Source organism: Chenopodium quinoa, unplaced genomic scaffold, assembly GCF_001683475.1.
Source record: "Chenopodium quinoa cultivar QQ74 unplaced genomic scaffold, ASM168347v1, whole genome shotgun sequence".
Classification (NCBI taxonomy): Eukaryota; Viridiplantae; Streptophyta; class Magnoliopsida; order Caryophyllales; family Amaranthaceae; genus Chenopodium; species Chenopodium quinoa.
The window spans coordinates 971166-995073 of NW_018743977.1; the positions used below are offsets into that span (position 1 = coordinate 971166).

General features: G+C 34.7%; 3 protein-coding genes across 3 annotated transcripts; 1 reads left to right on the forward strand and 2 right to left on the reverse strand.

Annotated features, from left to right (window-relative positions):
* Positions 1 to 2911: 2911 nt before the first annotated feature.
* Positions 2912 to 5680, reverse strand: LOC110689920 (ammonium transporter 1 member 1-like). Its single transcript, XM_021866746.1, has 2 exons — positions 4610 to 5680; positions 2912 to 3729 (listed from the first exon to the last, which is right to left on the reverse strand). The coding sequence occupies exons 1-2, from the start codon at positions 5536 to 5538 to the stop codon at positions 3159 to 3161; spliced, it is 1500 nt and encodes a 499-aa protein (XP_021722438.1). The 5' UTR covers positions 5539 to 5680; the 3' UTR covers positions 2912 to 3158.
* Positions 5681 to 12330: 6650 nt separating this feature from the next.
* Positions 12331 to 15519, forward strand: LOC110689686 (mitochondrial pyruvate carrier 1). The gene is made up of 5 exons (XM_021866465.1): positions 12331 to 12465; positions 13467 to 13569; positions 13696 to 13750; positions 13845 to 13980; positions 15217 to 15519. Exons 2-5 carry the CDS (start codon positions 13474 to 13476, stop codon positions 15254 to 15256), a joined length of 327 nt encoding a protein of 108 aa, XP_021722157.1. The 5' UTR covers positions 12331 to 12465; positions 13467 to 13473; the 3' UTR covers positions 15257 to 15519.
* A 502-nt stretch (positions 15520 to 16021) lies between these two features.
* On the reverse strand, positions 16022 to 19693 carry LOC110689687 (tetratricopeptide repeat protein 4 homolog). Its single transcript, XM_021866466.1, has 8 exons — positions 19508 to 19693; positions 18845 to 19057; positions 18563 to 18754; positions 18286 to 18486; positions 17883 to 17963; positions 17240 to 17363; positions 16784 to 16876; positions 16022 to 16578 (listed from the first exon to the last, which is right to left on the reverse strand). Exons 1-8 carry the CDS (start codon positions 19610 to 19612, stop codon positions 16484 to 16486), a joined length of 1104 nt encoding a protein of 367 aa, XP_021722158.1. The 5' UTR covers positions 19613 to 19693; the 3' UTR covers positions 16022 to 16483.
* Positions 19694 to 23908: the final 4215 nt, after the last annotated feature.

The following is a 23908-nucleotide window of genomic DNA, read 5'->3' on the forward strand; positions in this document are numbered from 1 at the left end:
TTTCAATTATAAGTTAAAATGGTAGGTAAAACTCTTGTCAAAAAATAAAATAAAATGGTAGGTAAGACTTTTGTCAAAAAATAAAATAAAATAAAATGGTAGGTAAGATATCTTTAGAATTCCAAAAAAATATTTTCTCAAATTTACATTTTATACCTCCAATAAGAAAAAACCCTAACATATTCCCTCATTCATATTGAATAAACCTAATTATTATTTTTAAAACACTAATATTTTTGTAACTTAATACCAGATGCGTGTATCTAAATTCAAAGTAACGATATCAATTTGATCCCACATATTTTTAATAAAAAATTCTTATTAAAAGTATGTATAATATGAATAAATAATGTTTTTTTTTTTCATATTGAATTATAAATTATAAAAATGATAATGTGCATAGGTTGAGTAATATATCAATAGTTCAATACAAATAATTATATGCGTTAACTATGTACAATATTTATATATACGTATTTTTACATAATTTGTTAATTTATAAATAACTCCATGTTATAAATTTTTCATATCTTATTAATTAATTTATATCAATTATAGTACTGATGCATTACACAAGTTTAGATTTTGTCTGTTGAGGAGAGATCGATCAAACTCAATCTATGTACTACTGTATTAGTAGGTTATCATACTGCAAATGCTATTACAACAACATGTTCGTATCTCAAATTCTTAGACTTGTAACTTCACTTGAGATACTTGTAAATCTCAGATGTAAACAGATATTTTCATGTCTTATTGCAATGGTGTTATACTAATTTATATTTCGTATTTAAAGGTTTGTAAGTAATCTTGTTTGAATCTTTTCTTAGCAACAAAGCTAATGTGCGCAGCCATTGCAATTAGAATGTTATTGATAAGGAGAAGTTTGTCTGCTAGGGAGTAAGTGATTTTTTAACTGAGCATCAAAGAGGGCTAAATAAGAGGGCAAGTTAAAATATCTAGCTAGTTAATATGACTAAGGGTGGTTTGGGAAATGAGAACGAGTCATTTAAGTGAATCTAAGGGTATAAATCTAAAAATGAAGGGTCTGAATCAAGAGATGGGCTTGAATTTGGGGGTGGTGGCTCCTCATAGCGTTTGAGGCACTCAAATATCCTAAAGGAAGATGAAATTCCCGCAAGTAGTAGTGAAAATGTATGAGGCTCCATATCTAAAGATCTTTAGTTACATGAGTGACTCTCCATTTCCAACTCTTTTTCCAATGCCTTCCGTTACTTTAGCAGCTGTTTTGATCATGCTCTTGGAGATTGTCTACAAACCATCCCTTTAATTTGCACATTGAGTATTGAATCCTTGTATTTTGATCTCATCATGAGGCTAAAAGATTTCCATTCTCATGCAAATTTCGGGCTTGATGTGCAAGGGAGACAAATGTTAAGAGCTTCAATGTTTCTAAGTCCAACAATTGTAACCGTTGGTTGGTACACCCGGGCATACCATGTGCATGGTGCACCCGGATCAAGATTAGTTTTATAAAAAACAAGTAGAAAAAACATAACTTATATTTGTAATGAACATCATGACTTTAAAAGAACAAAGCATTGAAATATAAAGAACGTGATAGTTTTGGTGAAATAATTTTTAAAGAAGGTAAAAGATAATTACCAATAGATTTTTACCATGTATTTAATGTCAAATCATTTCAAAATATTTAGTTTTTTTATAATTTCTCTCTCTAAAATTATTTTATCAAGATTTCATTTTCAAATTTCAAAATTTAAAATTTGAAATTCATTTTCAAAATTTCAAATTCAATATTTTTTATTTTGTTCTCTTTCTTTTTTAAAAAAAATTCTCTAAAAAACCAATTATATATTTTTTTCACCAATTTTTTATTTTTTATTTTTATTTTTATATTTTGTTATAATATTCATCTTGGCCATGTGTGTTTATTATAATGTTTATTATATGATTTTTAAATGTCCATGTTCTTTAATTGTAATTTTAATGTACCTTTATTGTCACACAATGTCCATTACTTATTGTGAAATGTTCTCTAAATTTTGTTTGAACATGTTGGGTAATATAGATAATGTTCAATAAATAATATTATCATGTTCTTTATTAATATAGCGAATGTTCTTTAGATTTATTTGAAAATCAATCATCAATAGAAGAGGTGCCAAAAGTATATCGTCTTTATCAACCTTTATGATCCTGATTTCAAAAAATATATACACACACAATTAGATGATAATTTTTTGAAGAAAATACGCAATTAGATGAACATAGTTTGTAACATAAAGAACATAGTTCACATCCAAAGAACATAGTTTGTGACTATAAAGAACATATAGTTTAGACCCAAAGAACATATTAACTAAACTTAACACACAAAAAAAAAAAAAAAAAAAAAAAAAAACCCTCAATGAACGTATTCATTCCAATTGAAAAAATGAATATGGATTAAAAAAACTGATAAAAGAACATTTATCCCAATCTGAAAGAACTTCATCTTCAACCTCCGAAAATAACACAAATTTAAAAAAAAAAAAAAAAAAAACTAAAATAATTAAAAAAAAACTTACATTTTCTTTCAATGATGAATCCGTTAACATCCATGAACAAATATAATAATCTATAAACATCATCAATAACAAATTTATGAAATATAATTGAAAAAAATAATTTAAAACTACCTTCACATTTGGTGACAAAATCTAAAATAAATTATCATTTGTCAAAAACATCATTCTGGTGATCATCAAGTGCAAATCGACAATCATACATCGTGACAAAATTCACCATGAGCCATCTTTTTCTCTTTAAAAAATTTATTTCTTTCCCTTAAAATTTTATTTTTCTCTTTATGAACAATTATGGATATAGGAAGCTAAAATTATGGAAAAAAAATAACAAAGAGTGTAATTTTAGGAAACTGACTTTTCTTTTTTTTTTTTTTTCTTTTTTTTAATGGCAATTTCCATCCTCGTGTACCATAAGCATGGTACACCTTGGTGTACCATGTAAATTTCACAATAAGTGTAGGTCCATCACCAAATACTAACAAATCCAATATAAATGCTTCAATTCAACCCCTAACTAAATAAATTTTCATCACTAAAGAAAATAAAAACTATAGAACAAAATTAACATAATAATTCAAATCAAAGTTTTTCTTCTATGATCATAATTTATCAAGCTTGGAATTGTACACCAGGAGGGTCATCTCCACCCATATAAGACGACCATTTTTTCGTCTTCTCATCAAAATCTTCATCATAAGCAAATCCACCATGACTTGTAAGATCCATTCCATTCATCTCCTCTTCCGATGTAATCCTCAACAATCTCAACTTATGCAACACATAAAACAAACTTCCCATTGTTACACTAACCCATGCACATATGGTCAAGATTTGTACTACATGGGCCGCCAAGAGCCGCCCCCCACCGCCCATTAAGAGGCCGTAGGAGGTGGCAGGGCGTGCCGGATACACTTCTTGGAGGTACTCTTTCTTGGCAAACAAGGATGTGAAGATTATGCCCCATGTACCACACCCTCCGTGGAGTTGTAGGGCTTCTAAGGGATCGTCGTAGTTGAATTTTTCTGCTAGGATGTTGCATGTTATTAGGACCATGGCTGCAACCACCCCACATATGCAGGCTGCCCATGGGTCTACCACTGCGCATCCACCTGTTATGGCGGCAAATCCTCCGAGTAGGCCGTTGCATACGTCGGTTACGTTCCAATGTCCAACTAGAATCCTGTGTAATGTGTGTAAATGGTAGAAGATAAACAATAGGTCAATTAATACTAGTATACTATTGTAATTAATGATTAAACTTGGATATTGTATATAGTTCAAGCGAATAAAACTTAATTAGGATATGGTCCCAATAAATACATAATTACTGGTATTTGTTACGAAGTACAAATTTATCAAATACTTTAATTTTCCATTTCAAGATCGGGTGTATGTTAATAACATATTCTTTTTTTTTTTTTTCATACTTGGGGGCTTTTGCCTTTTTCTATGCATCATTAAAATAAACAAACATATTTGTTTTTGTCCGTTTTATAATGCTCTTAACATATCTAATTTATTTCATTTTTGACAAACTATTGTCCACTTAATAACTTTTAGTTCTTGTGCAAATAGTAAAAGAACTTTATGTAGTGGAAATAGTATGTTAAGCTTATAAAAACCATGTAACTATTTTTTCATATATAGTTCATACATTATAAACAATTTAGATATTCAATATATATATATATATATATATATATATATATATATATATATATATATATATATATATAGTTGTAAGATTTAAACTTAAGTTGTCCAGCCATATAATTGAAGTTTTACAGCCTAATGTATTAATTTCATGCCTCAAATTACTAAATTAGGATGTATAATTGCAATACGCATTATGTGCTACATTGCTACCTTATAAAGGTTGATTACTTAATTATTGTTGTATTTGCAGTATGATTTAATCACAATTCAAGAATATGCGGTATAATTTGGCATGAAATAGAATACCCTTGTTATTATTGTGTTTCTTCATGTAAATTTTATTTATGCACGAAACACAAGTCCAAAAAATATTAAAATAGCTCAAAATAATGTCAAAATATTACCTTTTTCCAAACAAAGTAGTGAGGGCAGCCGTTGCACCCGCAAGAGTAGTAGTAACAGCAGTCCTCCCTACGGCGCTCCACTGCCCATACACCGCCCCGCTTTCGCCATACGCCTTCGCAATTGTCAAAAACGAACCCGGGTTAAACCCGTACCACCCGAACCACAACAAAAAAGTCCCTAAAACAACCAATGAAGCATTATGCCCTTTAAGGGACACCCCTTTACCTTTATGATCAAACCTTCCAATCCTAGGACCTTCAATGAACGCCCCCCAAAACCCAGCCACGGCTCCAACCAAGTGCACCACCCCTGACCCGGCAAAGTCGATAACCCCCGTCCCAAACAAAAGGTTCTCCGACGTTACGAAGGCGCTACCCCACCCGTCATTAGACCAAAACCAATGCGCCACAACGGGGTACACGAACCCCGTTAGTAGGCTCGAGTAGGCTAAGTAGGATACGAACTGAGTACGCTCCGCTATTGAGCCGGAGGTAATCCCGGCTGCAGCGATAGCGAAGCAGTACTGAAAAAGAAAGTAATTGTAATCATAAGATTGGTGAAAATCTGGTATTGTCGAAAGCGCGAAAAAGCGGCTTCCTATGAAAGGGTTTGATGGGGAGCCGAAAGCGAAGGCAAAACCAAAGAGGTAAAAGAAGACAGCCCCGGTAGCGGCGTCGAGGACGTTGGTGAGGAGGATGTTCATGGTGTTTTTAGCGCGGACTGAGCCAGCGCAAAGCATGGCGAAGCCGAGTTGCATGGAGAAGACAAGGTAGGCTGAGAAAAGGAGGTAAACGGCGTTGATTGCTGTGGTTGCATCGGTTGTTAAGGCGGTGTTGGTGGTGAGTTGTTGGCAGATGTAGTCTGCTGCGGCGGAGGAGTTGAGGAGTGGGGTCAGGATGGTGGTGGAGCATCCGAGTGGCGTTGCCATTGCGAAAGGAGGCCGAGGCCGAGGAGGAGGAGAAAGAGGAGGCGCAAGGATCTGGGGTTTGTTGGATAGATTAATAATAGGTCAAAGATTCATGGAATCATGTATGATTCTTGCCAACTCAAAATCAAGTGTTTAGGTTAAGAATCTTAATTAATATTACTATGTTTAGAAGTTATATAACTGGAACACGAGTGTTGATTTATTGGCACATGGTGCTACCATATTGCAACTTGTATAGTTCAATACTTATCGTTGTAGTATGACACTTTCGGTCACATTTATTAATCAATTTATATCTTATTGGGTCTAAAAAATATCATGATTCATTAATATAAAGGTAATTTGATCTTATGTCGTAAATATTGATCTTAAAACATTACCAATAAAATAATTAATGACACTTAGTCAAAAAAAAAAAAAAAAACCTATGTTTATTTTAGCTAATATTGTTCATTACATTGAAAATTATGATAGTATTTTATTAAAATTATATCTTGCACCAAATTAAAATTGAAACTCAACAAACCAAGTCAAGGAACAAAGTAATCGAGTTCAATTCAATTTTTCTAATTAACTTAATCTACATCTACCACCCTTTTTTTTTTGTTCTTAGAAATTTTTTATAATTGCTTAATTTTTTTTTAACACTATAAGGAGCCGTTTGGTTTGCAAAGTGGAATTGGAATGGAATGGGGAAAGGGTATGGAGGATAATAGAATGAAATCCTTGAAATTTGCTATGTTGTTTGTTTTAATAACAAAGAGAAACAAATCCCACTAGTTCCGCCACCACACCACCACCACACAACCACCTAATTCATTAACTTTCCACCTTTCCAGCTACCATCCATCCCCCAAAACCACTCACTGCACCTCCCTCACCATTCGCCGCCTTATGCCAGCCCCCCCCCCCCACCCTTGCGCAGCTCATCCCTCCCCTAAAAAACCTGTACCTAGCAAAAACTCCGATACACTAGCAAGTAAAGGCCGAAGACCAAATCCTCCACCATCATCATAGTAAAGCTCGTAACTCCCTCCACCAGCAGTAACAGCGGCATCTGATTCCGATGGGGCCCGCAAAACAATTACCGAATTAAATGGTAACCGGTCACCACCATCTGTCCGACTCCGGCGAACTCCAGGGCTAGAGGAGAAAGATTCACAAGAAGAAGCAAAGTTCGAGTTCAAATTAGGGTTTCCTCCGGCCATGTACATACTACAGCCGGAAAACGACGTCGTCGGGAGTTGGCGAGAGGAGAGGAAGAAAGTTGAGACGGAAGCGGTCGACAGATCTAAGTGGAGGGGGAGGGTTATGCGTGGGTGAGGGAATGATTTTCGGGTGAGAGGAGGGGCGGCGAGGTTCCGGTGAAGGGCGGCGAGGATCGGGGGATGGCGGCGACATTCCGGTGAGGGGCGGCGAAGTTCCGGTGAGAAGTGGGTGAGGGTGGCTGATGATGTGGGTACGGTGGTGGTTGGGGAAAGGGAATGGGAAAGGCTAGGGGGGTGGGGAATGAGAGTAAAAGGTTTTTGGGTAATCAAATGGGAAAGGGAATGATTGAAATGAAAAGAAAAAAAAAAAACAACAACAAAGGGAATAATTCCCATGGAATCCCATTCCCCTTGATTATTACTGCAAACCAAACAGCCCCTAATTGCTTAATTTAAATGTCTCAAATTCATATTATGAATCTATTCGTATACAAAGTATTTTATATACGTGTCTCTCCTCTTTTCTTCTCTCTTCCTCGCTTTTAGGGTTTCTCCTAAATCTTGGCCGTTTAGGCCGGACATAGTCCAATTTTTCTGGAAATTAGACTATTTTTGAGCCTTTTTCCTTTAATTTTCTTTAGTTTTAATTATTTAGATTTCAATAAATCTACACGAGTAGTGTAGATATTCCTCTGTCTCCCTATAGTGGAGTCGTTAGTTTTTGTTAGTTTAGTTGTTTGTTTATATTTAAGGCATATATTTTCACCATTAATTGATGATTGAACTTCAATTATATTCATTTAAAAAAAAATTAAATTAAAACAAGTGTCACAAAACAAAGTAAAAAAAAATAAATTAAAATTACCAAAATAACAAGAAACATAATAAAAATACAAATTTATAGCCTTTGTTCTTCAAAAGCCGTAATTTATTTAATTCTTAATTATTTTTTCGAGGTAGTCTATATAGAACTCTGCAAATTCCAGAGTAGTATCACCGTGATCAAATTAAAATCACCTTCGTCATCCTCGTTCACAATATTTGTTTAAACATTCTTTACTTTTTGCTTAATTAATTGGTTGTTATAAAATTGTATAAGATGTTTTGGTGTATGACACACACGAGACCAATGATCTTTTCCTGCACAACAGTAGCATATATTTGTCGTATCTTCACCTTTTTCATTTTCATGCTTGTTACCATCTTTATTGTCCTACTTCTAGTGAGAGTTTGTGGGCTCTTCAAATAACCACCATGATCATATCCACATCCATGTCCGTAACTATAGCCCCAACCCCCTATTGGCATGATCTTAATCCCTTAGTCTTTTTCCCATACGTGGTGTTACATTTGCTTCAGGGAATGGAGTACACAGTATCAGGCTGACATGATCATGATTTTTCTTTAGGAGCTCATTGTTTAGCTCGGTCACAAGGAGACAAGATACTATTTAAAAATTTATCTTGGCTTGTGATGGCTGAAGTATTAACTTGCCTAGTGAACAATAAATATATGAACATTATTATGAAAAATTTGTTCGCTCTTTAATGAATGTCCACATGAAATTTTCAACTATTTTTTTTTTATTGAACTGGGATAGATAATAGCCTAATCAGTCATACCAAACTAAGAAGTTATTGCTTGATTCAATCATATTGAATTTTGTGTAGTACAAACTAGTGTAAAATCTTTATTTGATTTAATATGTCATTTTTTATAATTTGACTTTTTTAATTAGACATTTCGTGACTTTATATTAATTTTGAATTTATTTACTATTTAAAAAAATGGTGAAGTGGCCAGAAAATCCGAGTTTATCTCATTAATAAATAGGAATTGTGAATTGTTTATCTGACAAAGTTGTAAATAAATGTATGATTTTTTCACTATTCCTAGGTGAATCCACTAATTGAAATAGCCGTTTTACTCAAAATTGCCACTTGAAATAGTGTATTTGAGAAAGAAAAAAAAAAAAAAAAAACCACTCTTTCAATTAGCGTTTTAATTGCCTGTAATTTTAAAATTTTGCCCCTTAATAAATAAAATGCTTCATATGTTTACCAAGAAGATAGAGGCCTTGTTTGGTAATTGGTTTGACTACCTGGTTATATTAGCAAGTTTGACTAGCTAATTATGTAAAAGTGTTTGGTAAATAGCTGTTAATTGTTAAATGTATTAGAGTATTTAATACCTAAAAAGTTTATTGTTTAATAAGGAAGGTTTTTTAGATAAGTTAACTATTTACCAAACACCCAAATTAAATTTTTAACATGGTCAAACACTCAAACCTTTGATAAAGGATAAAGGCTAAATACTGTAAAAGCTTTTCAAAAAGCTCTTACTCCCTCCATTTTTTTAAGTGTCCCACTTCCCATAAACGACCTTTTTTCTTAAGTGCCCCATTACCAAAAGTGGAAGCTCTACTCATATTATATATTATTTTTCTCTCTTCCTTTTAATCCCACTATCATTTATAATATTTTATCCCTTTCACATAATTCCTAGTGGTTCTCATTCATATTTCTCTCTTTTACTTTTCTAAATTTTTTATTCCTAACCATACCACTTATATACTATTATTTTACCTAAAACTATGGGCCCAAGGGTATAGGGTACTTAAAAAAAACGGAGGGAGTACCAAACAAGACCAAACTGTGGCTCCCTCCAATGTTTGCAAGATTTTTTTTTAAAACAGTAGAAAGTAATAATGTTTCTAGAGAATTTATAGTGATTTTCCTAAGTAATGTATACTTATCTTTTAATGGCAACTAATTTTTAAAGTTGTCACTACATACCCCCTTTCCTTTCCTTATTGCTCTTCTTTACAACAGTCTCTCTAGTAAACTCTCTCTCTCTCTAAAATCACTATTTTAGAAACTATTTCCTACAATAACATAAATTAATTCCTTATATACATTGGTTTAAAAACTATTTCCCACAATACCGTCCACGCAAACTCGGTTTCAAGCTTTGGTATGTGCAAGTGTAAAACCACTAGCAAATTGTTGGCGGTTTTAGCTAATATAGAACCTCTAATGGTATTAGAGGTTCTGTGCATATACTTGCATGGAACCTCTAATGGTATTAGCGATTCTTTATATAAAATCTCTAAAACTGGTTCTATATAAACAATTGCTAATACCATTAGCAAATCTATATATAGGAAAATTTAACAACAACAAATCAACATTTGCTTCGTTCTTTCAAAATGGACCAACCTTTAAATCTTTCCAAAATAAACACAAGTTTGTACTCTTTCTCCCATTGCAAACCAAGCAGGTCACTTGACCTATTATACCATGTTACAATCCACGTGTCATTTCCTCATAGGGTTTTTTTTTTAATATTTTTAATTTTTAAAAATTTTGATAATTAGAAAAAAATATTAATTTTTATTTTTAAAATCTAATAATTAAAAAAAAAAACACCTTCCTTTTCCCACCATTGTCAGTCCCCCTCCCCTGCCGACGATCGGCGCCCAACACATCATGATTTGAACTTGACCCTGGTTGATTCAAGGAACCACCATGAGGCAGCAATGGAAGCAATGGGGCTCGATTGAAAGCAAGATTTGAACCGAAATTTGATATAGGTTCTTTGGGTGAAATTGATTTTGCTTGGCCTTGATTTTGTGATTGCAGGGGAGTCTGTTGCGGGTTGAGGTGTTGCTAGCCGCGCGACAAGCGACGGGTTAGAGTGAGATGAGGGAGGTTAGAGCATTGATTATGTGGGCTGTTGCATGGCTGCAATATTGATGCGGTATTGGTGTGAAAGATGTGGTTGACTGGTGGTGTTGTTGGGTGTGATTGGTGGCGATTTTGGGTTGTGGCTAGAGAAGGAGTGCGTGGTGAATGGTGGTAAGGCATGGGATGTGAGTGTTGCGACATGTTGGTGGTCATTTGTGGATAATTAAGAGGTGAATTATGGTGTAGGAGGGTGGTTTCGAGAAGGTGGTTTAGGGTTCGAGGGTGGGGTCGCCGACGCTAGGGGTAGAGGTGTACATAAACAGGACCGGATCTGAAAACCGACTCAAACCGGACTTGATCCAGACTTGTAGATTCAAGTCCGGTCCCGATCCATGAAATTCAGGGATTCCGGTTCCAGTCTAAAACCGGGGGTTTCGGGTCCGGACCTGAAACCCGGTAAAATTGTGTTTAAAAATTTCAAAAGTCAAAACAAAAAATCAGTTTCTCCATACTCATTCCTCCTTCCTCCATATTCTTCGCTCTGAAAAGTTGGGTGCCCTTTCTCTCTCCTCTTTCACACCTCTAATTTTAGGGTTTCAATTTCAAATGTAAACGATTTAATTTGCGATTTGGAGTTGCAATTGCAGGTGAGAGTTCGCAATCGCAGGGATGAAGTTCGTAGGGAAGGTGCAGGTGGCGGCAAAGATAGGTGTTTCAGGGGGTTTCGAGTTCAAGGGTGGGTGTTTCAGGGTTTCGGTTGGGTTTCGACAGGAAAGGTGGGGTTTCGATGGGTTGGGTGGGTTTTGACGGGGTGGGTTTGCCATAATTTATGGTGGAGAAAGGAAGGAGGAAAAAGAAAGGGAGGGGTGGGTTGTCGGAAGTTTGGTGGTGGAGGGGAGGGAGTGATTTGTGGGTAAGGGAGAGGGGGATGGGTGGGTTTTGGGATGGGGGAAGGAATAGGTTTTCGATGGTGGGCCTCAGAACGGAAAAATTTCGGTGGTAGAGATAGGGGTTTGAGGGTTGCCGGAGGTGGAGGTGTGGTGGGCGGAGGTCTGGCCGGAAATGGAGCCTACTTTCATGGAGGCGGAAAAGGAAGAAGAAGAATGGGAAAAAATGATTTATTTTTTTTTTAATATAAAAGTTTAATTATTTTAAAAAAAATTACAAAGCAGGTCTGTTCAGGTCCAAACCCGGATCGGACCTGATTGTTCAGGTTTAACCAGAACCGGACCTGTTGAATCAGGTCCGATCTCCGATCCTCAAAATTCACTAATTTAGGTTCCAGTCCCAACAGGTCCGGTCCAGTTTTGGACCGATGTACATCCCTAGCTAGGGTTGGGTTGGGCGCTGGCCGCTGACAGACGGAGGGAGGAGGGGTGGCTGGCAGTGGGGTCAGGGGAGGAGGGGCTGACAGTGGATTAGGGGTTTGAGTTTTTATTTTATTTAATTTTATTAACTTAAAAAAGATAATTAAAGGAAAATAAAAAAAAAGTGACCGGTTATTCAGGTCACAAGTCATTTGAGTTTACTAAGAGAGATCAAATACCAACTTGTGTTTATTTTGGAAAGATTTAAAAGTTGGTCCATTTTGGAAGAACGAAGCTAAGGTTGATTTGTTGTTGTTAAATTTTCCTATTATATAATCTAGCAGAAGTGAAAGCTAAAGTAAACGAGGTAGTTTTAACTTAGAACCGCTAATGGGCATAGAAACTCTAATGGTATTAGTGGTTCTATGCATAGAACTCTAATGTTATTATTAGCGTTTCTTTTTTTTTTGAAACATTATTATTAGCGCTTTTATATATCGCTAACATTGTTAGCGATTTTATATTTTCAAATTCCAAACCTAGGAACCAATCATAAGAGACGGTATTGTGGAAAATAGTTTTTAAACGGACTTATATAAGAAATTAATTTGTATTTTAGCAATATTGAGAAATTGCTCGAGAAAAAGAGAAAGACCATTTCTCAGATTCTCTCTCTTCATTTCTTCGGCATTGCTGCTCCTTCGTCAATCTTTCATCAACTCTTCGGTATGCCTTTCTCTCAATTCTTCTCTACTTTTTTTTTTTCTCATCAATCCTTTTCATCTTCCCTATCTTTTTCCTTTTTTTTTTTGTTGTTGATTTTTCTACCCTTTTCTAAAATGTAATAATTTTTTATTGATACTTAATTTGTGTATGATCATTAATTGATGTTATATTTTGATACTTGATGCAAATAATTGGGGGAATTGACTTATATGCTTGAATTTTAACCATTTTTTGCTTCTTTGCTGTTTCTATCTCACTATGAAGGGAATTTTTTTCAAAATTTGACTATTTTATTGTTTGAAAATCCATTGATATCAATTTAATTTGGGAAATAGTTGGTATGTATGAATTAGCAATTTAGCATACTCTGATTATTATACCTGATTAATATTATACTTCTGTCCAAACAAAATTGTGGGTATTTTTAATTATTATATTGTGTGACCTTTTTTATTTATTCTTGAAATGAAGTATTTTTATCTTGATGGAGATATGATTCTAATGGAGTTTGATGGTTTTTGGGTCCAATTTAGTACAAGAAGCTGAATTTTGGGTTAAGTTAGGCTATTATTAAGCTGTGAAATCACTGAGTTTGATTGATTATGTGGTGAACTCAGAATTGGAGTGTAGGACTAAAACTGTGTGTAACTTATTGCCAGTATCCGAGTTTATGATTATAGGAAGGTGTGGTGTAATTGAATTACTACACAGAGCTGTTGATTTTCCTATTCGATTTTTGTTTTCCCGGGTTTTCGGTCAATGCTGGATATGTTATTAAATCTGTTTGTAGCTTGCCGGCAGTGGAAAAGAATACTTGATGTAGGAAAAGCATAAAAGAGGGTGTCTTATGGATTAATTCTTGGTAGTGGGACTAGATTTTCCTTCATGTTTTCGATCTTGTGGTCAGTGATTCTTAATGAAGTGTGGCACTTTAGACTTGCTAATTAAGAGAAGTCTTTGATGCTAACACATCTTACTAATTGTGGGAGTACTTGGTACAGGTGACTCATGGCTTCTACATTCCGTGCATTTTTGAACAGCCCTGTTGGTCCTAAAACAACTCATTTTTGGGGGCCTGTTGCAAATTGGGGATTTGTTGTCGCTGTATGCTTCTAAACTTTTGTTTTGGACTTGTTGACATTTTCTCTTCAGATGTAAGGATAATTTTATACGCATTTCTTATCTGAAGTTTACCAATGAAATTATTTGTATGATTGCTGGAGTATATAGGGGCTTGTGGACATGAATAAACCCCCTGAAAAGATATCAGGCAACATGACTTCAGGTTGACATTTCTGGCTTTGTTGCGTTGTTGATTCTAAGCTTTAAGCGTATTTCAAGATAATTTGATTTTTATGTTGTCATTTTCCGGTCTGCAGCAATGTGTGTTTACTCTGCATTATTCATGAGGTTTGCATGGATGGTACAGCCTCGCAACTATCTACTTCTGGCATGCCATGCTTCAAATGAAACTGTGCAGCTATACCAACTTTCCAGATGGGCAAGGGCTAATGGGTAAGGTTTCTGAATTTCCGCAGCTTCTAGAATTCCATGTATACTTTATTCTGCCCTTCATTGTCAAATAATTTTAGGTCATTCTTTGTTTATTGATTTCATATCCACTCTTATTAGGGGTTGAGATAGGGTGAGATTATGTAACCGATGTCCGCACACTTATTTTTATTGGATCTTTAATTTCTTGTTGAGAAGTAAAGGCTACCTTGTGCCGGGTTTGAATGTATTTCTAGTTTGCTTGCAATTTCATGAAACTTGTTCAAGGACCAGACCTCCCCTCCCCTGGAGCTCTGTTGTCACATGTTCAATGGTTCTGTGTACTCTCTATTTCGAGATTTTTGACCTTGTGCACTATGAGATCAGTTGGTGCTTGACTGGTTGGAAAGGGTGTGGTGTTATGCATATCTTTTGTAAACTTGAGTTTTACAGTTACTAGGAATTTACAGAAAATCTCATGTTCAACCATTAATGCCACTGTCTTTCAGTCTATCCACTTCAGCTGGATTCTGGGGCTAGCCAGGTCTCGGAATATTTTAGGGTCAAGATGCAAGTAGAACACAATTACCAACTGGTACCTGGCTCTACTTGTTGAATTGATCAGTCCGGACAAATGGCCCTTACCTTTGTAAAGCTTAGTGATGTAACTTGATGTTCACCAACTAGTAGGTACTGTTGCTTGATCTATCCTGTACTTCCTGCTTGCCTATGTGAAGAGTTAGTCTGTTTGTACGTGTCTAATCTTATACATATAAGACAGGAACAGTGGATTGCTTGTATGAATTGACTAACACATATTTGTCTTTTTCCCATTTCTTCTATGAACGAGTCTTCTCTCTGTCATGATGTTCGTATATACAATATGGGATTAAAAAAGTTATGACGATATCATCTATATTTTTTCGTCATCACGCTTAATGCTTAGAACTTTTGGAAGAATTTTCAAGGTCACAACTTTTTGTCATTTGTATATTCAGCTTTCTACAAGCTTAAGTAATGCCACAAAAGCACTCAATATTTTTTCCTTTGCTATTAGCTTCCAATATTTCTCAGGTAGTTACCCAACATTGGCAGTTTTCTGCTAGGGATTTACACATCTTCATTGTTAGTTGATATACACATCTTCATTGTTTGGACACTGGGCTAACTGCTGATTCATCTCTTCTTTTGTGTTTTATGCTTAAGTAAAGGCCAAGAAACAACTTCAATCTAACAATTTCCATTCATCTCTTATGATAGGTACTTGTCATCAAAAAAAGAGGAAAGCACTGAACTGTGATTTTGTCTTTTCACTAGGGTGCTGATCTTCATATTTCCTTAATGGCATCTTGTTTGAGCGATAGAAACATTTGATTGTATACTACCTAAACACAAACTGTAGGTGATTGCACCAGAAATGTATCAATTAGTCCAAAATTATTATGTTACATCTTTCACATGGTTTGCTACTCTTTCTGGATGGAAACATGATGTTACATTTTAACTCTTGTAACAATACTATCACCCTTTAATGAAAAGGTCATGAACAAGTTTATTGCTCCATATGTTACAAGTTTACAGGCACGGGTAACACCAATTTATCTCTCCATGGATTTTGCTACAGCTTTAAACCAAGAAATTCTGATGAAATTTGAGAAACACACCATCCAAATTAGTAGTTTTTGTATAATGTCAGGATATCTGACTTGCTATGTTGATGGTTTGACGCCTTCATCCAAATTATTTTGGACATGCTCAATAAACAGAAATAAAATAATGCCAGTAATAAAATAGCTCAACTATCATTGTCTTTTCATGAAATCATACAAAATTTTTATACAAGTAGCTAAATTGTGAAGGGTTGGGACAATGTGTCTAATTCCGGATGGAGGGATTAGGATTGAAAAATATGATATTGCGGATGGAGGGATTAGGATTGAAATTTATAGATATAAGTCTATTTGTGCTTTAGATCATGATTGTTACTGATGCAGTTTCCAATATAGCACATTGATGCTCTGAAGAATGTCCAGTTATAGATCATAAACACAAACATACATGCAGGTATTCCATATTTAATCGTGTATTGGCGTTTTCAATCGTTAGTACATGTAGAGCAGCCTTCATGGAGACTGGAGAGGCTTTTACACAACTTCCAAAACTTGACAACAAACTACCATTTATGCAGTCACTTAATGAAAGAAAATAGGGCTAGAACCTGAAACCATTAACTTACCTAGGCATTGAGTACCTACACTAACAAAATCAAGAATTGATAACATATCTCTAAAAATTAAAAGAAAATTGTGTTTTCATGTTACATACAATGATCCATGGCACCGCCTAAGTAATAACTACTTAAGAATCATAACTCCATTTGCACTAGTACATGGTTGGCCTTTTGTCATCTTCATACAGGATTCCTTGAGCATTGCTACTTAAATAGTTAAATGTAATGATCCATCTAAAAGAAACGCAGCCACTGTCTCTTCAGACCTTAAGTACATCGACTGGAAAATAGTCTAATTCAGGCAGTATCTTCACCAGGCACCTGAGGGAGTGCCCATTTGCCAGATTTAAATTTGTTGTAGAAGGCGGAGCTTTTGGACACTATGTAAAAAACTGCATGTACCAACAATGAATTAGCCAAGGTAAGGAAAAGAAAATGCAAAGTTTTGATTTTTTAAGACAACTAGCACGTAGCAGCAACCCTGCCTTCTCACCCTCTTTGCCATTCAAATACAGATTTTTACGCACTGCCACCCGTCCCCTTTTACTCAAATGTTTGAAATATGTTTAGCAAGTAGAAGAATGGTAAGGAATGTACCTGGTATGCCAGGAATAACAAGATTTGGCTCCTTCAGAATATCATGAAGTGTCCTTTTTTTGTTGACTTTTACCCATCTGGACGGGCCTTTACCTGGCAAGTAATCACATAATTGAAGATGGCTGTCATAAGCTCTATGTATCTTACAAAACCCCAACAAAACACAAATTGAATGTTTAGAGGGGAAGAAAGCACTCAGCTGCAGTGACATTCTGCCCCCAAAAAAATGAATTACCATTTTAAAAAGTAAATGCATGAAATTCAAAGTAATTCATAACAGTCAACCTACATCTCCATTGCAAGTACCAATGATAAACTACAAACAAATTTCGAGGATTTAGCTGATGTACTCTAGCACTAAATTGAATACACAAAGCACGACATAATTGCTGATCTAGTGTGTAAAATTTTACTTTATTCCGATAATTAAATGATAAGCTGTAAATTATACAATACCTGTAGGGCTCCCATAATTTGAAGAATCTTTTTCTTCATCAATGCTCACTGCACCAGCACCTGGAGTACCTTCCAAAAGATAATGCAAAATGCGTGTCTTTGACAAGCAAACTGATGAGCCAACCTAAGGTTTACAGCATCAGTCATTGGTATCCATAATTCACCATTGGAATATGCACAGACCAAAGAACCATAAGACAGACAGTCAGATACTACTCTACTAGGACATATATGCCAGACCAACCATTATACATCTATGTAAAGTTAGTCCACTGGTTGTCACATTGCTATGCAGCAGTCCTGCATAGGTTCAATTCTTCTACATTCTGTAGAGCACCTTAAGTACAGGGTACCAAATCAAAAACCTTATCTAGAAAATACCCACATCGTACCAACTACCAAATGCAGTGACATTGGAAAACAAAAAATCTATATAGAAAAATTGTACGATATGGTGGATATTTACTCTGTCAAAATGTCAAAACATTTCAACAAGTATAGTGAAGTTTGCTGAGTAACCAGAGTCCAGAGAAACAGTTCATATTTTCCATAAACAGCCAAAACAAAAGACAGGACCAATAATTAGATAAGCAACTATTTTAATGTCCTTCGGAAAGCAATAAGGGAAAGGAAGATAGATCACCTCATAGTATAATTCAATATTTTCACGAGTGTACACATTTTCCTTATCCCATGGCAGTGGAGGACAATCTTCTGAAAACATGTTTCTATGCTAAGGAAATTACAAACACTTAAAATGAGATTAAGATTCGCAAAATTAAAAAAAAATAATGGCAGCATCCGAAGAAATTTCAGGTATATTACTGAAGTGATCCCCAATTAGACATCAAGGAAAAAGACCAGGGTATCCACAAACGATCCTATCCTCCAAAACCTCCATTATGAATTCGAATGTGATGAACTTACCATGAAAATGTCAAGCAAATTGATAAAGTCGCAATATCATGGATTTATATTATGCATTAAATATGTGCAAAAGAAGCTAGAAACAAAACAAACATATATAAGAAAGCAACAAAGGATATTATATCTAGGTGGGATGAAAACATGTCTGTCTCACAAAAGTCTTCAATTATGTCACTGGACATAACCTCTGGATAGAGAAGAACCACTGGCCAATGAAGAATCTTGCTCTTGTCTAGATCTGGTTTCTTAAGTCCAGTAAGTTCACGAAACATTGCTTTGCCAATTTTCAATCCTCTATCTTCAAAGGCAGAAAGAAGGTCCTGCACATTCGATATTAAGAATCTGCCAACTCAGAAAACACCCCTTCATTCAAAAACAACAGGTATAACTGTATACCTTAGCGCCTCTCAAAGCTTTGGAAACTTCAGCCTCATGCTTCTCACGTTCCGCCAATTTCCCACTAGCAAGCTTCACCAGCTTTTTTAGGTCTTCATTATCAGAAGACAGTTCAAGTCCTTGTTCACAATATGTTATAGCCTCTTTCAACATATCTAAAGCAAACGAAGCTTTAGCAGCACGATATATTGCCTATAGTCCAATACATTAAACAAGATGTCATAAGCTTCAACAAGCAAAACCCATTTTTCAAACATTACTACAAACAAGGGGGTGGCAAACCTTAACATTTGTCGGAGAAAGCTTAACGGCCTGCTCAGCATCCTCGAAAGCACGCCTGTTATTTCCTAATAAAAGATTTACATGGGCTCTATTCGCAAATAAAATCGATGTCTCTGATTCACCTAAACCCTTCTGATTTATAGCTCTAGTGTAACAATCAATAGCATCCTTGTAATGCTTCTTCCCCTTCCTAACATACTCATTGCCCTCATCCTAAAAAACACCCAACAGTAAATATAGCATAAAAATAATTATCCTTCCGAATTTTATTAATTTAGGCCAACTTTCACATTTTTCAATGCACAAGAAACAACAAAAACAAGCACAAATTGAATGAGTTTAGTTTTTCAATCTATGAACACTAAAGTTGATTTACTAACTTTTCTTTTTTTTTTTTTTTTTTTTGTGAGACAATCACCAAAACGAAGAGAGTAGCAATTAGAATTAGAGATTAAGGTTCCAAACAAACAAATAAAATCAATTAGAAAATTAGTTGAAGATAAATTAATACTAACTGGGTATTTCAGAACATAAATCAACAAAATATATATATACATACAGCATCAATCATTCAAGTATAATAATAATCTGCAACATAAAGTTTGAAATTACAGAAATTAAAAGTAAAGAAGAAAAGGGTAGAAAGAGGGAAAGAGAAAGAACCTTAAGTTCAAGAGCAGTAGAAACTTTGAGGGCAGCAATGGCAGCTAAATCAGCCTTTTCATTCTCTGTTTGGGGTTCAGAATTTGAGTCTAACCACAACGCCATTGTTGAGCAAAAAGTTTCTTAACAAAATTCTGGCAAGTGTTACAGAGGTCCAACAAACATACATATCGATACATTTGGTAAATGCCCTTGGAGACTCGGTCTAGTTTGGGAGTTTGGCAATTGGCATTCACTTGCCGGCCCGGTCCTCTGGCTAGACCCGACCCAACCTGTTTAGGCTCAAATTTCGAGTCTGGTTTATTTTTGGCCTAAAATAGCGGGTTATGGTTAATTTTTATAACCCAAAGTTGCCCAAATTTTTAGCTATATATATATACTACCTCCGTTTCATAGAGAAAAAATGCCTAATCGTTGCAAATGATATGAAACGGATGTAGTATATAAGAACCCTCCTATATATAAGAATCAATCTTAGTCATTTATTAGTTTTGATCTAACCATCTAAAATCATCCTTTAGTAATGACATTTTTGTAATTATGTACAATTTTTTTACGGATTTTTCACCAAATACCACTGAGTTAATGCGTAATTCACCATATACCACACAAAATTTTCTAATTCACCAAATACCACTTAGTTAATGTACATTAACACAAAATGCCAATTTTTGGTAACTGCTATTGATGTCGTTAGTAATTAAGGTTAATTGTGCCACGTGGCAGCTTGTAATGGGTTGTTATTAATATTATTTAATTACTTAAATAAAAAATTTAAAAAAAAACAGCCACCTTCTCTCTCTCCTCTGACCGAACACCCAGACCACCACCAACGCCCAAACCACCACCCAGACCACCAACCCAGAACCCCAAACGCCCAAAACACCGCCCAGACCACCCACCCACGATCTTTCCTCTGACCGAACAATCTCCTACTCAACCATCCGCGCCGACGACTCCCTTCCTCGCTCCGACGCCCCACCCAATACAACGCCCTAGAGACCTAACCCTCCCTCCTCAAATTTGCCAGAATACCCCCAAATCTGACGCAACACGCCACCAAGGCAGCCCGTAAGTCAGCCCTAGTTGCTAGAAAAGCCCCCAAATCTTGACATGACCCATGAAAAGGTTTCTTTAATGGCGGCAATGAAGAGAGAAAACCGAGAAAAATCAACCATAAAATCGAGCGAAATCAAACCCTAAAATCGAGCGAAACCAAACCCTAAAGCTTTGAGAATAGAAGAAACCCATGATGTTCAACCTTCATCTCGAAACCCTAATTATCTGATTTCGTTTTGGGAGGAATGATTGAGAATTTGGGGATTCTTCGAGGAGGAGGTTTTGGGGTTGAGGGAGTTGGTTTCGAGGAAGGGGTTGGTGGTTTAGGGGGCAGGAGAGGCGCGACAAGGGGAGGCCAGTGCATCGACGACTGGGGGATTCTGATCGGATTCCGTGCCGGCGAGAGATGTCGGGATAAGGTGGTGGTGGCTATTTTTTTTTTATTTTTTTTAAGTAATTAAATAGTATTAATAAGAACCAATTACAAGCTGCCACGTGGCACACTTAACCTTAATTACTAACGGCGTTAACGATATTTTCCCAAAATGGCATTTTGTGTTAATGTACATTAACTGAGTGGTATTTGGTGAATTAGAAAATTTAGTGTGGTATATGGTGAATTACGCATTAACTCAGTGGTATTTGGTGAAAAATCCGATTTTTTTTTATTACCTTTCTAACAAAATACCCTAAATCTCAAGATAATGTTTTTCTCTCCTCAACATTTTCTCTCTCCTCAGCATCTTCTCTCTCCTCAAAAACTCAAAAGTACTCAATCTTCATCAACGAATTCATACTCTGGTAAGTTTATCAATTCCTAAAGAATTCTGATTCCATTTTATTCCTTGTTTTTTCTCGATTTTTTTCCAGATTTCTTTCCGGATATTGCATGCAATTTTTTTTCGATTCTTCTATCTTTTTTGGTGATTATTTAGTTTTTTATTTTTTTATTTTTGTTTGTACTTTCATTAATTTAGAGTTTACATCTTTAGATTTCTTCATTTTTATTTTCAATTTGTTTGTTTTTTTTATTTGAGATTTTTCACGTTTTTTTTTTTTTTTTTGCGATTTTCCTTATTTTGTTTGTACTTTCATCAATTTAGAGTTTACATCTTTAGATTTCTTCGTTTTTATTTTCAATTTGTTTGTTTTAATTTTCGATTTTTTTGTTTTTGATTTTTTTTTTCTAGATTTTTTTTTTTTTTTGCGAATTTGCTTGAGTTTTTTTCCCCCTAATTTCATCAATTTCGCCTTCTAGTTTTCTAATTTTTTTTATTTGCTTGAATTTTATTGGATTTTAATTTCAGGTTGCTTTTTTGCTACAATTTGTGTTTTTGAAATTAAGTTTTTGCATATTCATGGATTTAAATGGTGTTGAACCTAATTCTCCTTCTTCCTCTGTAACTCATTTAGGTAATTTTATTGTTTTTAATGCTTTAATTTCAATTTACTTACATGTTCTAAACTTTACTTACATGTCCTAAAGTTTCTTTACTGTGTTCTAAAGTTTATTAGTAATGTTCTAAAGTTTTCTCTGTATGTTCTAAAGTTTTATTTCTATGTATCTCTCTCTCTTTATTTTTTTAAGTTTATTTTTACGTTCTACTTTTTTCTTTATATTCTAAAACTTTCATTGTATGTTCTATATACTTTCTATTTTAAATTTTACTTTTTATGTTCTAATGTTTACTTTCATGTTTCAATGTATTTTTGTATGTTCTAATGCAGTTGGTATTATTTATCATACTCCCGAGGTTGATGGATCATGTAGTCCTAGCGATACCACTAAGGAATGGATTCCAATTGTTCCCAAGGAGTTAAAACCCAGTGTGGGGATGATATTTAAAGATCCCGAGGAGGGTCTTAGTTTTTACAAAGCATATGCAAATGCTGCTGGGTTTACTTCTAGGAAATCTACTACTAAAAGGAAGAAGAATAACAAAGATGTAATTACTTTTCAATATGGAGTTTGCAATAAGAAAGGTTTTAAGGCAATAAGAAAATCTATTGCTCGACAAACTGTTGATGAAGAAGGAAAAGTTCGTATTACTAGGAAATGTTTAGTCACTCGCGTAGGATGCAATGCTCACATATGTATGAGATATGAGGACGGAAAGTATGTTGTTACTCATTTCAAAGAAGAACATAATTATCCTTTATATACTCCAAATTGTGCAAAATTTCAGAAGGATAATAGAAAATTGCATATTATGCATAAAAAGTTGATTGTTGATAATTCATTTATTCTTATGTGCTAAATAATGTTTTCTTTGTTATGATTTATTATGTTCTAAAGTTTATCCTTAATCATAGTAATTTTTTGTTTCTCTTTTTAAACAGGCAAATGTTGGTCTTGTGAGGTCTTATACTATGGTGAAAGAATTAGATTGATCACATGATTATGTTGGTGCATCTAAACAAGATTTCAAAAAAATTTATAGAGATTTCAAAAATATCAGATGCCCAAATATTTGTGGATAATTTTCAAAATAAGAAATTGCTATGGAGTGCATTTTTCTTTGACTATGATGTTGATGAAGAAGATAAACTTTGTAGAGCTTTATGGGCTGATCCTATTTGTCGGAAAAATTATGCACTTTTTGGTGATATGGTTTCTTTTGGTACCACTTTCAAAACAAACAGTTGATGTTCTAAATATATATTTCTTTCATAATCTTAACTAATATTTATTGTGTTCTTATATTCTAAATATATACTTTTACATCCTAATTTTTTAAACATATGTTCTTATATTCTAAACATTATGCCTTATTGTCTTGTGTTCATAAGAAAATATCCATCATTTTATGATATTCTAAACATATATGTCTTATGTTCTAAACTATGTATATCTTATGTTCTAAACATATATGTTGATGTTCTAAACATATATGCCTTATGTTCTAAAATATATCTATCATGCTTTTATGTTTTAAAACTTTATGCTCTTGTCACTACAAGAAATAGGCCGTTTTTTAACGGAATTGTTCCGACGGACGGACGAAATTTCCGTCTGAAATTTTGAATTTTCCGACGGAATTTGAGTCTGTCGAAAAATTCCGCCAGAAAAGGTTTGTTGCGACGGAAAATCCCTCGGAATATTTCTGACGGATTTTTTTCCCTCGAGAATTTCCTGCTTCTGACGGAATATTCCATCGGAAAATTTATTCCGACGGAATATTCCGTCGGAAGCTGTAAATACCGAAGGATAAAAATCCGTCGAAAAATAATAAATTTCCGATGGATTTTAAACATTTTCCGACGGAATTCTAACTTTTTAAAAAAAAAATAATAAAAAAAAAAACTAAACCCTAAAAAACGGTCCTCAAGCCCTATTCATTT

Excerpts from the sequence above, each read along its gene's own strand:
- LOC110689920 (XM_021866746.1), bottom strand. The coding sequence starts at position 5,538 with ATGGCAACGCCACTCGGATGCTCCACCACCATCCTGACCCCACTCCTC. Across the intron at positions 3,730-4,609 it reads ACTACTTTGTTTGGAAAAAG|GATTCTAGTTGGACATTGGA; the intron begins GTAATATTTTGA and ends CACATTACACAG.
- LOC110689686 (XM_021866465.1), top strand. The coding sequence starts at position 13,474 with ATGGCTTCTACATTCCGTGCATTTTTGAACAGCCCTGTTGGTCCTAAA. Across the intron at positions 13,751-13,844 it reads ATCAGGCAACATGACTTCAG|CAATGTGTGTTTACTCTGCA; the intron begins GTTGACATTTCT and ends TCCGGTCTGCAG. Across the intron at positions 13,981-15,216 it reads AGATGGGCAAGGGCTAATGG|GTACTTGTCATCAAAAAAAG; the intron begins GTAAGGTTTCTG and ends CTCTTATGATAG.
- LOC110689687 (XM_021866466.1), bottom strand. The coding sequence starts at position 19,612 with ATGGCGTTGTGGTTAGACTCAAATTCTGAACCCCAAACAGAGAATGAA. Across the intron at positions 19,058-19,507 it reads CTACTGCTCTTGAACTTAAG|GATGAGGGCAATGAGTATGT; the intron begins GTTCTTTCTCTT and ends GGTGTTTTTTAG. Across the intron at positions 17,364-17,882 it reads ATATTGAATTATACTATGAG|GTTGGCTCATCAGTTTGCTT; the intron begins GTGATCTATCTT and ends TGTAAACCTTAG.